The sequence below is a fragment of the Saccopteryx leptura genome, chromosome 5 (genome assembly GCF_036850995.1).
Source record: "Saccopteryx leptura isolate mSacLep1 chromosome 5, mSacLep1_pri_phased_curated, whole genome shotgun sequence".
Classification (NCBI taxonomy): Eukaryota; Metazoa; Chordata; class Mammalia; order Chiroptera; family Emballonuridae; genus Saccopteryx; species Saccopteryx leptura.
The window spans coordinates 132,220,354-132,238,574 of NC_089507.1; the positions used below are offsets into that span (position 1 = coordinate 132,220,354).

At 44.3% G+C, this 18,221-nt stretch overlaps 1 protein-coding gene across 2 annotated transcripts in view; it reads right to left on the reverse strand.

Moving 5' to 3' along the window:
• Window positions 1-1,867: 1,867 nt before the first annotated feature.
• Window positions 1,868-18,221, reverse strand: part of ITIH5 (inter-alpha-trypsin inhibitor heavy chain 5) — a 103,477-nt gene continuing 87,123 nt past the window's right edge. For both annotated transcript variants that reach the window (XM_066384861.1, XM_066384860.1), the window contains 7 exons: window positions 15,503-15,671; window positions 13,229-13,538; window positions 10,670-11,214; window positions 8,520-8,573; window positions 7,052-7,168; window positions 4,101-4,478; window positions 1,868-2,904 (listed from right to left, as the gene is read on the reverse strand). In XM_066384861.1, the coding sequence (XP_066240958.1) occupies window positions 2,603-2,904; window positions 4,101-4,478; window positions 7,052-7,168; window positions 8,520-8,573; window positions 10,670-11,214; window positions 13,229-13,538; window positions 15,503-15,671 (1,875 nt within the window). In that variant the 3' untranslated portion in view covers window positions 1,868-2,602. The remainder of the gene's footprint in view (window positions 2,905-4,100; window positions 4,479-7,051; window positions 7,169-8,519; window positions 8,574-10,669; window positions 11,215-13,228; window positions 13,539-15,502; window positions 15,672-18,221) is intronic.

Here is an 18,221-nt window from a genome sequence, read left to right on the forward strand (position 1 = left end):
CAAAGAAAAACTAATGATTGATGCTTCTCATCTCTCCATTCCTATCTGTCCGTCCCTGTCTATCCCTCTCTCTGACTCTCTGTCTCTGTAAAATAAATTAATAAATAAAAATTTTTAAAAAGGAAATATTTTAAAATAAAAGTTCAGCCTTGATACTTTAAAAAATTGTGTTTGTTTCCTAAATAGGAGAGTCAGCAATGGGTAGGCCACTGCACTGCTCTTCACGGCTCTTAGAAGGGCAGCAGTAACTGGGAATGCCTAGCAGTGGCCTACTCTCAGAGCTCTGAGGCCACACCTGCAACACAGATCACTGCTCCCAGTGCTCACTCAGCAGGCTGCTACCTTGACTCAAGGATCATCCACCAGCCAGACTGAGATTTTGTAACAGGAAGGTCCTCATGGAGCCTGGCCACACGCTGGCTGGCTCTGGCTCGTGCTCCTCGTCTTCCTCTGAGTTCTAAAATATGGAAGCATCTGTCAGTCTGGGCAGGTGCCTTCACACTAGACACGGAAATAGGCAGCTAGTTTAGGAAGATGGAAGTGAAAAATTACACAGCTGGCTGGCCACAGTGTGGTGGGTTCACAAAGAGGAGAGAGCAGAGACTTGGAGAGAGGGCTGAAAAGTCCCCCACGCTCACTTCAACTCCAGTCCAACGGGAACATGTGGAAGTTGTTTTGCTTCTCGAATGGTTCCCATGAGAGTGTAAGTACGATAAACAATTTTTGTAACTCTGATTTCCCTCCAAGTGTTAAGTACGCTTCTATATTTCATGCAATCCTGCTCTGAGGTCAGTCCTGACTTGGAGAGACCTCCTGTGAAACCAGCACAAAGGCCTTTATTTCATTCAGTCTCACCTCAAAATATTCTATTTCTCTGACCCAAATCTTTTTTTTTTTTGTATTTTTCTGAAGTGAGAAGTGGGGAGGCAGAGAGACAGACTCTCACATGTGCCCAACTGGGATCCACCCAGCATGCCCACCAGGGGGCAATGCTCTTCCCATCTGGGGTGTTGCTCCATTTCAGCCAGAGCCATGAAGCGGTCCTCAGCGTCTGGGCCAACTTTGCTCCAATGGAGCCTTGGCTGCGGGAGGGGAAGAGAGAGACAGAGAGGAAGGAGGGGGGGGGGGTGGAGAAGCAGATGGGCACTTCTCCTGTGTGCCCTGGCCGGGAATCAAACCCGGGACTTCCTCACGCCGGGCTGACACTCTACCGCTGAGCTAACCAGCCAGGGCCCCAAATCTTTCCTTCTCTGCTATTTGGCACACAAGTGCCTCCTGCCTTCACCTGCGTCCTGACTGTGCCCCTCACTCAGTGAGGATCATCAGGTTTACTGAACCTCAGGGGTCCTGAGACAACCAAACAGAGCAAAGAGCGAGAACTGGAGAGAAGGGCAGGAAATGAGGCTCCTACACCACCAGCAGCTTCACATCCCCTTGATAATATGAACAGGCACACAGGGAGATCACAATGAGAAGGCTGACAGTCACAGATTCTTGAAGCCCCCACTGATTTTAACCTCTCCCTTATGAGATCATTCGTCCACGTTCTGGAATCAGAACCCTTACTCATGCTGATCTCCTGGCTTTGCCTAATTGAGGCAATAGAAGGCTTCTCAGACGTTGTAAGCCCATGTGTGCTTCCTCCTGAGAACATGCAGGTCGATTCCTGTACACCAGCTGCCAGACATCCCTGTGCTGTGCCTGCCTCCCAGGCCAGTACTGGGAGAGCCCACCTGATCACCTCCTGGAGGACCATGGACAAAGAAGGCTGCTATTGGGATGGAGGCGGAAGAGTGCCTGATAAAACTTCACCATTCAACCGGCCAACTCTCCAACACCAAGACAGGCCAGTAAAAAAACATCCGTGTGAAGTCGTCCTCTTTATTATAAGCATTTAGCTTACTGGAATAAATAGGAGAATATCCATTGGTAAAGTAAAGTGTCTTTACAAAACCCATTAGAAAGACATGGGTAGCTGGGATGTAGATTTCCTATTCGCAATCAAGTTTTTATCAAAATGATAACTAATTTTCAAGGGCAAGATATCACAGCAGAAGATAATCTTTTAAGACTTAGTTGTTTACAATGATCAAGTGTACATATTACTTGCCTGAGCCGTCGCCTGGGCCCCACCGGAGGGCCCTGGCACCCTCTGGAGAATGCAGCAGTACAAGAGGAGAGGCCCCTAAGCACTGCTACAGTGGAAAGCAGCATGGCCGAACTTGGCTTTTCCACAGAGAAAACGAGCTCTGCGGCAACCTTCTCATCAGTTACTTTCCGGTGGGCTATGAGACGGCCAAGCAAGTTGGGACAAGGCACAGACTTCTTGCTTTTAACCACGGCCTTTGCCCCCTGGCTGCTGCCGTCTTTCTCTAGAGGACATAGAGATAGTTGGCAGGAGGAGGAAGCAGAGAAAATAACGTTTCACTTCAGCTTCCTGATCCTACCCTTTGCTCGAGCCAATGTCAGACATACAGGCCACCAGAGGCAGGCCAAGGGATACATCTAACTGTCAGGGGACGAGGCACAGACCAGCAACAAGAACAGCACCACAGTGTCCCCAAAGGCCATTTCCCTGCCGTGCACTCTTACATTAAGGCTACTAGTGTCCAAGTCCTCTGGATATTCCCAGGCCAAATGCAGTCTCTGAGTCAAAAGGATGGGCTGCCAGGTAGTCCTTGTACTCCCCGTCGAGCAGCTGGGCAGCGTTCCTGGTAAACCAGCAATCGACCTGCTCCTCCCCATTGTAGATTTTCCTCTGTTTCCAGACCACTGGTACCTGGTGCCCTTTCGCCTTCAGGACGGTGTCGGACCCCTCGCTGGCCTTAGGGAAGGAAGGACTTGTGCTCTTGCTGAGGCTGGCAGGCTCCATGGTGAGTCTGGCATCCTGGTTCAGGAACTGACCTGAATGGACAAGAAAAGCATCAGGTCTAAGACAAGTGGAGGTCATGCCATGTAGGAAAAGCAACTTCAATTTAGGCCACTGGTAACCAGCAAATGCGCATGAGTACCAGACAAAGGGGGAATCATGATGTCAGTGACTGCACTCCAAGCGGGACTCTGCCAGAGGCGCTGACACCTTCTCCAGTGTAAGCGTGAGAACAGGTGCCTGGGGCGACGAAGAGAGACGGGAGGGTTTACAGGTAGTGGCCTCCACGTCTGGAAGCTGCCCACTTGCTAACACTGGAAAGCTGCCCAACTGCCAAACAGAGATCACTGTAATCTCTTACCGAGCAGACAAGAAGTGGGGAAGGTAAACAGAGAAAGGTCAGGCCTTCCCCCTCTCTCCTCCCTGGTCGTAACATCTCCCATGCTGCAAAGTTTGTGGATTGTACCGGGCTGAGGGGATGGAACACAGTCGGTTCAGTTCATCCTGAGACACCTCAGACTTCTCCAGGTCACGTGAGCATGTCGCTAAGGCCGAGGGTCCTGTCTGTGTGTGTCAGAGGCACTTGTGCTTGGCAGTCAGGTGCCACAGGAGCACATGCACCCCAAGCCCCAGGAAATCCTGCTCTCTAAGTCAAGCCCTGGCAGCACCGGCTCTACTAGTGGGCCAGGGGCCCACATGAAACTGCTCGTTGTAGAGCTGCATGCGTGGACAGCCTGCTGCTCACGCAATGCGGGGACTCCTGTGGAAGAAACCCGTGTGCCATACCGGTGCTGGGCTGCAGCGGTCCTGCCATGTATTTTCTGAACAAGAGTCAAGAAGCAGAGGGTTACTCCCAATGACTCCACTTGCTTTCCCAAAGGCCAGTGAGGAGTAGTGTATAGAGCCCATTCCTATTCCAGGAAGTCATGAAGAGGCAAGACACAGAATTTTTGTGATATGCATAAAGAACACCTTCCACGCTGAGGTCGCCGGTTCGAAGCCCTGGGCTTCCCTGGTCAAGGCACAGATGAGAGTTGATGCTTCCTGCTCCTCCCCCACTTCTCTTTCTCTCTCTCTCTCTCTCTCTCTCTCTCTCTCTCTCTCTCTCCCCTCTAAAAGAAATTTTTAAAAAATATTAAAAATACCACCTTCCCACTGAGCTTCTCAATCAAGCTAATGGTACTGAAGCACCGACTTCACTGTGGGAGCCTGCAGGATCAGCGCTGCTCACCTAACAGCCCGTGGCAGTTGCCAGAGAGGCCTTTGCTGTTGGCGATGTAGAAACCCAGGTGGTCTCGCTGGTAAGGGGCCGGTTTTTTGTACAGGTGAATGAGGATGACGAAGGCAATGGTGCCCTGGATAGTGATGGTGACGTTGGCATTGGCAGACACCGAGACCTCCAGTCCCTGGCTCCCCACTACCATGCTCTGGTTGCAGGGGAGGACCAGCCTGTCCCCACCATCCAAGATGACTCTGTGTGGTGTGATCTCAAGGTATGACCTCTCAGGCTTATTGACCAGGATGGTGATGGTGCGGAAGTAAGTGCGTTGTTTCTTGTGGCCATTGGGAGGCGCAGGGGCCCCGATTAATGCTCCATTCACCGTCACACCTCAAAGACAAAGAGAGCAATGGTTAGAGAAACTATCCCCACTTCTATGCTAAAGGCATCTGATCAGAATTTCCTTCCTCTTCTGGCCTTGTTTTTATATCTCTTGCACCATGAACTTTGACTCACAAGTAGAGGCCACTCAATGCCTATGGAATGAGTGAAGAAATAAGTGAATGCATGAAGTTATGAAGGAATTTCTTCCCCGTGTTTGACCAGTATCTCTGGGGAGGTGAAGGATGACGTACCGGTAGGTTTAGATCAAGATATTATAGAAAGGGATTATATGTGTGTTTGTGTTTATCCTGCTATTTCTTTCGTTCAGGTTGGAAGGACAAAGAGACATATTCCTCATCTACTAGTTGCCATTGATACTGATTTGGAGACTCCATGATGCCCCTGAGCAGTGTGATATAACGCAAAGGGTGAAATTATGCTTAGTTCAAAAATGTAAGTTCTTCTGCTTTCTAAGTGTGCATCTCTGGACAAGTCACTTTAAAACATTGAGCCTCAATGTCCTGATCTATAAAAAAGGAGGTCTGAAACCTAACAAGACAGTGGTGAGAATTCAGGAGGTGGCATATACGAAAACTGCCAATGGCCAGCAAAGGGAGCCCCTTTCTTTTCCCTTCACCGTCATGAACACACCTGCAGTTTTTCTAGACTTGAGCACAGTCTGTGAACCAGGTCTGGCAATCGTGCTGTCCAGAAAGATGGCAATACTACATCAGGTGTTTGGGACTGAATAAGGTGGCAATACTGCATCAGGTGTTTGGGACTGAATACCGTGCTGTTCAGAAAGGTGGCAATACTGCATCAGGTGTTTGGGACTGAATTAAGTAATGCACATCAGTGTATTTCGGTCTCAGGCAAAGAGGCAATCTGCATTAATAAAAGAGTGCTACGACGAGTGGATTCAAAAGCTTTGGTACATATATACTATAGAATACTACTCAGCCATAAGAAATGATGACATCGGATCATTTACAACAACATGGATGAAACTTGATAACATTATACTGAGTGAAATGAGTAAATCAGAAAAAACTAAGAACTATATGATTCCATACATAGATGGGACATAAAAATGAGACTCAGAGACATGGACAAGAGTGTGGGGGTTATGGGGTGGGGGGGAGGAAAGGGAGGGGGAAGGGGGAGGGGAGGGGCACAAAGAAAACCAGTTAGAAGGTGACGGAAGACAATTGGACTTTGGGTGATGGGAATGCAGCATAAGCAAATGGCAAAATAACCTAGAGCTGTTTTCTCTGAACATATTTACCCTGATTTATCAATGTCACCCCATTAAAATTAATTTTAAAAAAATCAAAGGCACCCATGAGACATAATGACTCATGAAGTTATGAGTTAACAAGCAACGGACACATTATGTTGAACCATAACTTTAAATAAATGAAAATACTACCATTCAAAATAAAATAAAATAAAAAATAAAAGAGTGCTATGAAATCAACTCTTGTTTTCTCTGCTTTGGTGATAATCTTTCCTTATATCTTGAGAAGAACTCCTTGGACAATTCCAGAAGAAAACTGCTTTCTCTGGGGCAAGAAGTTGGGGACAGGAAACACCCTAGTGTGAGTGAATAACAGGCACTTTTGCCTCAAAGCTCCAAGCATCTCCACTGAGCTTCCTTTCATTGACACTGCACTGAACACAGAAATGACAGAATGGCCCTGAGGGGGATGGGCACCTCCAGGACGGCCACACTGAGGCCCTAGCTCACTCAGAGCTCTCTGGGTTACAAACAAGCAAAGATTATGCTCTAAAGCCCTGCAAGAGAGCAACGTGGGTAAGGGTCAAACATTACATAATTACATAATCCGCATCATCCTGCTGTGAGACCCTTGGTCACCTAGCCTGCCAAGAAACTCATTTTGTCAGAACTGAGAAATGCCAGAATGTCCACTGCAAAGTTTGTTCTCACAAAAGCAGGCTGTGTGGCTGTCCACATGGCCACTCATGAGGCACCATTACTCATGTGTAACAAGAGAAGCTTTTTATATGCCAATCTCTTTTACATGGTCCCTCCACAAAATGAAGGAGATCAGAGTCCTTATTACATCGATGTTTCCTGCACACAGGGTAGAGTAATTATCATTGGGCTTAACTTACTAATTATCGAGGAACTGAGATAAATGAGTTTAGAACATCTCACCATCACAGTTTTTGAATGGAAAAGCATAATAACAATAATATATTGTGAATTCATATAGCACTTGTGCATTTACAAAACAACTTTTATCCATTATTTAATTAGGTCTCCACAATAGACTGGTGAGGCCAGCACAGTGAGTATCACTATTTCTGTTCTACAAGGGAGACAATAAGGAGTTTCCTAACTGAGAACCCAAGGCCACAAAATGAGCAGGGTTTCCACTGCACATCTTCCTGCCTCCAAGCCCAGCTCATGCTCTACTTCCTTTAGTTAATCGTCAATGGTCTTCATGGAGCATCTATGATGTGCTCCTTACACACCTGCACATCTATCTTAGAAAGAGGAGATATGGTATCCACCATGCTCTTGCCTAGTGGTCATGACAGAGGGCCGCACTTACCAGAATCTGCATGATCAGAGACCAGCCTCAGGATGTCCCCAGGCTGCCCATCAATGTTGAAGCAGACGGTGAGCTTGCTCAAGGGGAAATCCACCACAAAATGGGGGTCTCCATCCGCTGCCAGAGCAGGAAAAAACAGAAGAGAAATAGAAAGAAAAGACATTTATTGAGTGCCTGCCATGTGTCAGCACTCTTTTCTATTTGCTCATGTATTACATATTTGATCCTGTCAATGATCCTGAATGTCTAAATGAGGACGACCACTAGGAGATAAAGTGACTCACCAAAGTTACACAGTTAGCACAGGTAAATATCTGACCTCAGGATCCTGAAATTCAAATATAATGCTCCCTTTCACCACACCTCAGCCATACACAGATAACTAAGCTGTGAAATGGAAAGGAAAGAGAGTCATTGTCATGTGCACCCGCTATCACTGAGCCCACTTTCTTCAACTTCCCACATGAGGCCAGTCATTTCCTTCTCCTTAGACTAGCATGTGAAGAGGTGTGGATGGGTACCCTCCTTTCTATGACTAGAGCGCCATGGCATTAGGGACACTCACAGTGCCAGATGTACACAACCCTTGCCCAACAGTAGTAATGACCGAGCCCAGTGGAGGACAGGTGACAAGGGAAGGACACAGAGTCAACAGGAATATAGATAGCTATGTAACAGTTCTCTGAGAGTGTCTTGGGCTCACAGCACAAATCCCTTTACAAGGGAAGATGTTGCTTGTTCAAAAAAAAAATAGAGGAGTGGTCTGAGAGTTGTTATTCCATGCAGTATCCAAGAGGAAGGCTTTCGGACATTTCACAAAGCATGTGTGTGTTGAGAGAAATTACGTTCTCCCCGTTGGAGACTATATGTTTCCTGTTTGCACAGCTAATCTCGAGGATATCTTTAGTTTTATGAACATGCACATCTAGCACATCAGCTGCAAGAGTTACGAAGAGATGTGTACATTTTAAGAATCCAGCCTAGCCCTTATGTTGTTATTCCATCTGAATTTTCATAACAATCTTAGAAAGTTGGTCCAAGGAAACTTTATGGTCTTTTTACATGTTCTTCCCTCTAAAAACCAAAGCTTTTAAAAAAAATGAATACAATAATTTTTATAAAGCCTGCATGTCACAGATATTTGTAACACCAGAACCTGGAAGCATGTATGTCTAAAACAAATTGTCTCTTAAACTCCATAATGAGGAGAATGTGAGCCTGCTATTGATCCTTCCATCAGCGCTATTGCCAGGCTCCTCAAGGCTGCTGGCCCCAGTATTTACGCAATGGTTTCATGATGATCTTGGTTCTCAGAACTGCCTCACACTGTTGGCATGGGCAAAGGAAACATGGCTCTAGGTGTCACATTTCTTTCTATAAGCTGGTATTTTAACTGGCTTCAGGGGATTCCTGGCTGTTCCCTTTTTAAACTTATAAACTCTTAAATCACACATGCTATGTTCTTTACCTGATGTTTTGGAGACTTTAATTCTTGGGTTGTATGATTTCTTGATAGCAGGTCCTATAAAGGAGAAGAAAAAAAACAACCACTGTTACCTATTAAAGAGGATGAAGGAGATGGTTGAGTAATTAAAATACAGCTTTCAGATACATTTTTGGCAACTTAAAACCATCGTCTGTTTTAAAGAGGAGCACAGCTCACAATACACAAATGAAGTTGTAATATGTAGAGGCTTAATTATTTTACTCTTTTATTAATTAGATCATATTCTTCTTATCTGTGTTTTCTGTGCATAGAGGGAAAGGTCTCTCCTACAATTAAGGTATAATTATGGAAGGAGCGGAGAAAGTACAATTGTTTAAGGGTCCTGAGTTTTAGATTTGCGAGATAAAAAAGTTCTGGAGATCTGTTTCAGAGCATCAGTACACTTAACACTACTGAACTAAACATCAAAAACAGTTAAAATAATAAATTCAACATTATGTGTTTTTGTACCACAATTAAAAAAACAGAAAAATGCAAAAAGGTAAATAAAAATTAGATTCCAATGTCGATCACTATGTGTGTAAACACAATTCATAAAGCATCAGGCAAAAATAAATAATCAATTAAAGAATAACCTAAAAGTAAATTCATTTCTAAAAATAAAATAAAATTAATATCTTATTTCAAATTGTTTATATTCATAAGATTATGCTCCTCTTCACTGGTTTTTGCCCCTCACAGAAATTAAAGATTAGAGTATCTTAGTGTCTCTCTGCGCCCTTGTCTTTCCCACACTGGTCCCTGGCCAGCAGGACACCGTCAGCATCCGGCCAACCACAGAGGAGAAGCAACGCCTCAGTCTGGATGGCTGCTGTGAGAGGCCTGGGTGAGGGCCAGCTGCCACAGACACTCAAACCACTAAAATTAAAATTTTTTAAATCACCAGAACATTAAGAAAAGAAAGATTGTTTTGAGTATTAACTGATGCTTCAGGAAAATTATTCCAAACAACTGTTTTGAGCTATCCATTGGTTCTTTCTTTATACGGTTATTTCATAGCATCACACAACTTGCTTTTCGTCAGAACTAAAATTGCACTAGGTTTGCCAAGACAAGTGCCACTCTTCCTTAAAATGCAACACATCAGTTTAAGCCTTTACATTAGGGTCTGGACTTTTTAATAAGTTTCTAGTTCTACATTCTTCAAGGGAGAGCGTGTCTAAAGTTTGCAGAACACTCATATGTGCCAAAGACTTTACATAGTTCGTCTTTGCAACAGCAGGGAAGCTATCATTAGCTACATGTTACAGGTGAAAGAGGCTCAGAAACCTGCCCCAAGCCACATAGCTGGTCAGGAGGGTCGGTGAGCTGAAACTCAGGTCTGTCTGGATACTAAACTTATGCTCTCGGCACGATTCCTGGTGCTTCTCAGAGTTTAGAGTGTGAGGAATGAATGAGACAGCACTTCTAGGTCCTGGGGTCACACCAGTTCCCCTCCTAAGGAGATGTGACCTTAAAAAAAATTCAATGAAAATGTTACACATTAAAAAAAAATGCCATTTCCCACCAACAGCCATTACTTAGACCATAATCCTCTGCTTCGGTTGTACCACATTTCTTTTTCTTTTCCTGGCTACTAATTTTCTTGTCAAAATGGTGCTGAGACTAATAATGACAGTTACTGTTTAGATTCTGAGTGATAAGTACGCACAGGGTCAATTCTCTCAGGGGTCCAGAAATTAATCCCCACCTATGTTCTCAGGAAAATAAAATGCAGCATACACATAAAATGACATAATTCTGAAGTAGTTAAAAATGCAGAAAGGCACTTAGAAAATTAACATCTGTCTATTTTTTGGTTCAGCTCAGTGCCTCCATCAGTGCCTGGTGAATGTTAGGCACTCAGTATTGATGATCAACGGATGGACTGACTTCACCAGACATTTGCCACCCTTTCTAATTTTTCTACAGACATCCACAGTTTATAATAAAACAAGCAAACAATGAAACACACTCCTTGAAATGAAGATCTGCATCTGGGGTTGTTGCTTAGAAAAATTATAATACAACAAAATAAAACAGACGACTGCCGAGATGCCCTTGGCCAGGCCTGAGAAGGAGGTAGAAGGGAGCGCAGGCGCCTTCACTTGGCTGTCCCTGGGTCTGGTTACCTGGCTGCAGGCTCTGCATCACTGTTTCAGGCCCCATGGCAGCAGACATGCCATAGCTGTCCTCTAGCTTCTTTGTCTGCAGCGCGGATTTCTTCAACTTCATGGTGGTGAATGGGGTGAGGAAGCGAGAGCTCAGGGCCAAAGCCTGGGCCTTCTGCCTCAGCTGCTCCCTCTCCTGCTCGTCATCACTCTGCAGCCAGGAATTCAGCAGCTCCTTCATGGTCAGGTAGCCCCAGAGATGCTCGAGGTGGTTGGGGTCCTCCTCGCCATCACCTGTGGACCTGGTGCTCTCTGCGAGGTCATTCCCTGCCTTCTGGGGCCCCACGGGCACATCTGTCTTCAGTAGGACAAATTTCTTACTGTTGCTGGCCGTGACTTCCACATGCAACAGATCCATCTTCCTGTCCACCAGCTTGCCAGCGATGATGATCTCTGAGCCATTGAAGTAGTTGGGGAAGAGAGTTCTGGTAACCTGCTCCACGAGGCTTGGTGGGTAATCGATGCGGATGTCAGAGAGCAGAGGGGTCCGGATCTCATCGTAGAACCTGAAGTGGAAGAACAGAATGACAGAAAGAGAGAGAGAGAGAGAGAGAGAGAGAGAGAGAGAGAGAGAGACTGAGAATCAGGGCCCAGCCCTGACTGTAGGCAGGACAGGTCCTAAAGAAAACTGTGGGCTCTCGGAGGGGCAGACCTGATCTTAGAGGCAATCAAGTTTAACATTTTACCCAGCATAACATCTCTCACAAGAGGTTATCCAGCAGTAACTTGAGCACCCCTGGTGACAGAGAACTCACTGTCTCCCAAGGTTTCCTCCTATCTTTCAACTGCTCTGAGGAGGTAGAGGAACCTCCTTGTAGTAGATCATAGTCTGCTCCCTGCAGTTTCCACCCACAGGGCTCACTTCTGCTTCTGGATCTGCACAGCATGAAAACACTAATGTGTCTTCAACATGGCAGCTGTTTAGGGCAGCGGTCCCCAAACTTTTTACACAGGGGGCCAGTTCACTGTCCCTCAGATTGGTGTAGGGCCGTACTATAAAAAAAACTATGAACAAATCCCTATGCACACTGCACATATCTTATTTTAAAGTAAAAAACAAAACAAAACAGGAACAAATACAATATTTAAAATAAAGAACAAGTAAATTTAAATTAACAAACTGACCAGTATTTCAATGAGAACTATGCTCCTCTCACTGACCACCAATGAAAGAGGTGCCCCTTCCAGAAGTGTGGCGGGGGCTGGATAAATGGCCTCAGGGGGCTGCATGCGGCCCGCGGGCCGTAGTTTGGGGACCCCTGGTTTAGAGGTTTGACAAATACTGTTCCCAGGAGTCATCCCTTCATACAGTACAGTCAGATCAACTCCCAGTCTCACTATTCTTCAGGCAATACAATTCCAAGATTCCCTAATCACTCTGGGTAACTTTCTTCTGTACATACCACCCTCAAAGGACCTCTTAAAACATTTTTCTTAGAACCAAGTACATGTCACGGATGTGCTTTAACTGGCATATTTATACTTGACCTTGACTTTGCCACTCTGCTTTTCTGTAATGCAGCATTTACTTGCATTAGCTTTTCTCCTAATTATGTCACATGGTTGCTACTTTCTGACTAAAGAGACATATAGAATCCCTTTCCAAAGATCTAGACAGCGTAGGTGTGGAGTTAGACTTCCATCTCAGCTATTTCTTGGCTATATGTCTTGAAACATGCTTATTACTATACACATAACCTCTTGGAACTTTAGCTCCTTCCTCTATGAAATTGGAACATTAACAGTAACTACTTTGGTAGACTACTAGTTGTCTCCTCAGATCCAGTCTCCCCTTCTTTCATAATAATTTTGTTTTAATTCGATGATGCTCATACAGCTACAAACTACATTTCTTAGCCTCTATAGTGGCCAAATATGACTATGTTCTCCCCGATGGAATATGAATGAAGGTGATATGTGTGCTTTCTGCAATGCTTTGCTTAAAATAAAATGGCTCGCTCTGGCTTTCTTTTCATTTCCCACCTTTAGTGCTGGAATACAGAAGTGATGGTGACCTGATTTCAACCATGCAGTGAACGACAACACCTAAGGAGTGCAGAATGTTAAAATGGAAGGAACCTGAGTCTTTGAATGACCTCATGGAGCAGAATTGAGCCTGTCCAGATGTTAAGGAAAGAGTCATCTGCATGGCAGGTAAGCCTTTCTCCTGATATACCCTCTCCTAGGATTTCTGTGAGGATCACTGAGATAATGCATGTAGAAATGCCTGTCATAATATAAGCTCTCAAAAATGTTGGGTAGTGACAATATTTTTTGTAGTATAACAGTGCAGTTGATTTGTTTTAATGTGCTTGCTTCTGCTTATGAACATTTACATTATTAAATTAATACATTGAATACTTCCTATTTGAATATAGTTTTGAATGATTTTGAAAATATGGGAAGCTAATCTTTGTTTTTTATTTAACACATCATCTGCATTTTTGAGTCTCTCATAAAACCCAACCCTCAAGCCCCTTCTGAAAATCTCTCATTAGTGTCCCAAGAGGACAAACAGACCCAATGAGCTGTGAGCCCGCATCCTCCTCCTCGTGAACGCGCCGTGTGAGGCCACAGTTCTCCAGTGACAGTTTCTCCAGCAGCTTGAAGTCCACGTCATTCCCGATGCCAATGGTGAAGATGCAGATTTGGCCTCGGGCAGCCTCCTTAGTGTTATTGAGAATCTTGAGGGTGTGGGTCTCCCCAACAGTGGGTTTCCCATCTGTCAGGAAGATGACGAGGGACACGCTGCGGTCTTCGATGTCGTTGTGGGCCACGTAGCTGTTGAGCAGCCTGATGGCCCTCTGCAGGGCCCCATTGATGTCTGTGCCTGTGGGACACCAAAACAGGACAGCTCAAGCCTGTGTTTGCCTCCTCAACCTGGCTACACATTCTTGACTGTGGTTCACTCACTACTATTCAAGAATTAGCAGGAGTGCCCGACCTGGGGTAGTACCGTGGATAAAGGCAGACATGGAATGCTGAGGTCACTGGCTCGAAACACTGGGCTTATCTAGTCAAGACACATACAGGAAACAACCTTTTTGAATTGATGTTTCCCATTTCTCTCCCCCCCCCCCTCTTTCTTTCTCTTTCTCCCCTCTCTCTAAAAAAATCAATAAATAAAATCTTTAAAAAAGAGGGAGAATTAGCAGGAGTGACACGTGAGGAGGTGTGGGGAAAAAAGTCCTCCAGGCATGTGGGATGACTCAAGGTTACATGTCCTGTCTAGAAACTTGGCAAGTATTTGTTAAGTACTTTAAATATTTTAACTCATTTCATCCTAATAACAACTCCATTATCATCCCTATTTTACAGATGAGGAAACTGAGGTCTAGAGAGATTAAGTGACTTGTGGATGATGGAGCTGGATTCAAATCCAGGCAATCTAGCTTCAGAATCTATGTTCCCAACCCTGATGTTACACGTCTTCAAGAGGAGCAGATTCATCTTCTTTCCGCCTGCAGAGGTTGGGGCAATAAAGTGCCAAGAAAAAATAAAGGGAACCATAAGGTTTCTAAGGTTTGTATTCCAAAAGAACATAATACACATCAACTGTTTGCTAAAGCTTTATCCCTACCTCTACATAACATTCCTTGTAAGCAATGCCATTAAAATAAATTCAGTTAGCAAATATTTGTTGAGCATACACTGTATGTCGGAGTCTATGCTAAGGCTAGGGGTAAACAAAGATAAAGAAGAGTTTCTCCCCTCGAGGACTTCATAGCCTTGTTGACCTCCTACTGTAGATCAATGCTACTATATTATATTAAATTTAATCTACTATTTCTCCCTTCAACTAGTAAATCTCACTGTTGTGGAGACTGGTAGAAAACCCCAATGCAAGTCTAAGTTCAACCCACGCAAGATAAAGTTCCAAACAAAATTCATGTGGGAAATCAGAGCTTTGTCTTGGATGGGAAATGAGAAATATAAGAAAGCTGAAAACTCTCGGATGTAAGAAGACAGAATTGGGTTGTTTTATGTTTCCAGCTGACCGCCAAAGCAGAGTAACCGAGAAAACAAGAGATGGTGTCTCCGTAAATGGCCTTTAAGAAAGGGAGAGGGGGTCAGGATCAGTTCCAATAAGCACTCCAATATTGAGCTTCTGTCATGGGTCCACTGTACTAGCAATGAAGGTGACAGCAAGAGTAAGACCCAGCCCTGCATTGAAGGAACTCACATCTAGCACAGCTGGGTCACATTAGCATACTGTTCTGATACTCCAGTTCTCTTCAAATTCTTCAGGACCATTTCCCTCCTCTGCACACTTACCTGGGCACCATACCCAGGCCAAGTGTGCAGAGACTCAGAGCCCATCACACTTCCATCCACGATGTCTTCCAAGTTCCCTGGGATTCCAACTCAGCTCACCTTTTCAGCCCTGCCAAAGGGACTAAGGGTGCAGCCAGGCAGTTCCACCTGCTGCTTCCTAAGGTGCTAAGATTCAAGCACACAAAACACTGTCTCACCTATTTGGCTTTAATTCCACAACCTAAAACAATTTACAAAAACGGCTTCATTGCTTGAGACCAGGGAGATAAACCAGGAAAGGCTCCAAACCCCATCAGGTATTGTCCCTATAACTGATTTGACCATCTTAGTTCGGGGCATGGAAGAGGAGAACTTACAGAATCGGTGTTCAGAGAAACATAAGCTTCTGGGAAAGCTCCCAGCTGTTATCTCCTTTCCTGTGATAGCTTCAGCATTCAAATCCTCGTCTCTTGGCAGAAAATTTAGCTACTCACTTATTATCACGTCAAAGCTAACATGAAAAGAGGGACTCATATTTACCTCCGGTAGGCGACATGTGGTGAATGTAGACTTTGCCGTCTCTGATATTGTTGGGAGTAACTGACACCAAATGGTCCTTCCACACTTTGATCCGGTTGGAAAATCCAATGATATTGAAGTGATCCTGGGGTCGGAGGTCATGGAGGATTGTGAAGAGGGCATCCTTGGTCTAGGCAAACACAAATCCTATACCAGTCACATCAATTGCATTAGCCCACATGTCCCCTGGCTTAGAAATTGCACATCAGGATCAATGTCAGGGTTAAAATTAAGTGCTTACTAGGTAAAGGGCACTTAACTAAATGTCCAAGTAATGATTATTTGCTTTATATCTCTTTCCCTTAATATGTTGCAAGCTCTTTGTAGGCAGGTTTCATTCATCTTTGAACCCTCCAGACATACAGGAGGCACTAGAGAGGGTTAGTGAATAAGAGAATAAATGAATGAATGGATAGATATTTCATGAATTAGAGGATTAAAAGTACAAATAATAAATACCATACAAATTTTAGAAAGTGAAAAAACTAGCTAGAGTGATGTTAGAAGACTTCACAGGGAAGCAAGAGTTTGAGTGTGAGGCTTAAAGGAGCTGGATGACTAGGAAGATGGGGCGGGCATTCTGAAAAGAAGCAAAAAAGACAAGTGAAATGATTTGAGCAAAGCAGTGACGAGGGCAAGTCCAGAGGCACAGAGTGGGTAAGAAGTGGGGATAAAAGGCATGACTTGTGGAAAGAAGACAAAGACCATATGAAACTGAAAACAGAAAAATTCTAGAAGTCTGGACGAGAGTTTCTAAATAATGGATCATGCATGTATTGAAAGAAAGCACTGCCTTCTGTAAACATCACTGTCGTTAGACATTTAAAGACATTCATCATGTGAAGTAAAGAACACTCATTACAAATTGCCTTAACAATGACATCTGGCATCTTCTACAGTGATTAAGAGCACAGACTTCAGAGCAGGCGATCTGGGTATACTCTCTGTGTGGCCCTGGGGCCCTGGGGGTAAGTTCTATCACTATCTTTCTTCTCTCATTGTGCCTAAGTTATTCCATCTGGAAACGTGGGACAGTAATAGTGCTACCTCCTCAGGTTGTCACGAGGATTAAGTCAGTTACTGTGTAGAAAATACTGTATTCATAACAGGGCTGGGCATAAACTAAGTTATATATGTGTTTGCTCTTACTTGCCAGTGTCTGGGAGGCAGCAGAGTCAAAGAGTAAAGTCTGAAGTAGTGATTGCAGGATGAGGTGGGTGTGCTAAAGGAACAATATGGTTACCCTGAAAATATTTTGTAGGTATTTTCCCAGATCCTATGACTATTAGCCTTTGCTTTATAACCAGCCTCTGACAGGACTGACCTCTACCCTACCTGTGAAATAACCACAATTTCCTTTTCCTTCTAAATTTCCCTCTTCTTCTCCTTAGTCTTACTCTGAAACCCTGTATGCAACTGCTCACTCTAACATCCCATTGTCCAACCCTTGAATTTCATAAGAACCTCAAAATCCACTCTAGAAAACTGATTTGGTATTTATTTTTCACCCTTTGAGTAGTACAAACGTTCATGCACGTCTTCGTGTCTCCTGACCATCAGAGTACGATTGATTTATTTTAAAAATGTGTAGGCAACATTAAAAAAAAAGGCAAATATATGTTCTTCTTGTTTCCATAAATTGGTTATCAATCAAACATGATTTTAAGTGAATAAAACTGTAACTGGAACTAATTTCAGTTTTTTAAAAAAACTCACTCCCCAGGGGTCAGCAAGCATGAAAAACACTCACACTCACTACTCAAAAGGTAGTATTACCCTTTGATAATTGTGTGTCCATTACATTCTTTTAGTAAACTCACAGTTTTTAGCCTGAACAAACAGATGTTTGCTTAACATTCCTGTGAATCCTTACTGATTAAATGAAGTTGTGGCTCAATTTCTCCCAGGTTGAGAAAGCGGTGGAGTATAATGATATAATCAGAAGCATAATGATGATGACGTGGGCAGCTAACATTTCCTGGGAGCCTTCTACTGCCCAAGTATTATACCAAGTGCCAGAGCTTTTCATATGTTGAAGTGACAGATACATTTAATCCTCACAACTCACCCAGTGTAAAGTGACTATTAATATTCCCATTTTATAGGCAGAGGGACGAGGAATGAACAGGGTAAGCATGATGCCCTATGGGAGCTTGGATGGAAACCCAGAAAGTCGGACTCTGGGCCAACACTTACACCAGCAGCAGTGGAATCTCAGCCCTGAGACTGCTGGCGCTGAGTACATTCTGAGTTATAACCCTTACAATGTGCAGTTCACTTTGGGATTCCTTCCAGGTCCCTGCATGTTGACAGGCTCTGTTTGTTTCTTTGTTTCCTTCACTTAGTTTCTGGCAGCAATTAATGGATTCATTTCCTATAACATCCTGGCAGAAAGCATCCACCCAGGGATGAGAACAATGAACATATTTCATTAAATTCATTCCCTCATTCTACAGAGGGTTGTCCCACCCTCCAACTGCCCCCAGATCTTCCAGGAGAAAGAGCGGCAATGGCAGGGATTACTTCCATCTGAAGCCTAGGAGCACCCCTCTAGTCTCTGCTCTCTCCTCTGGTGCTGGGCCCTTCTTCCTTCTAACACATCAGAGTGGGTTGTTCCTAGGATATACTTATTGGAAGCCAAATTTCCGTTCTTATCCCACTCTTGACTTCCACCTTTAGG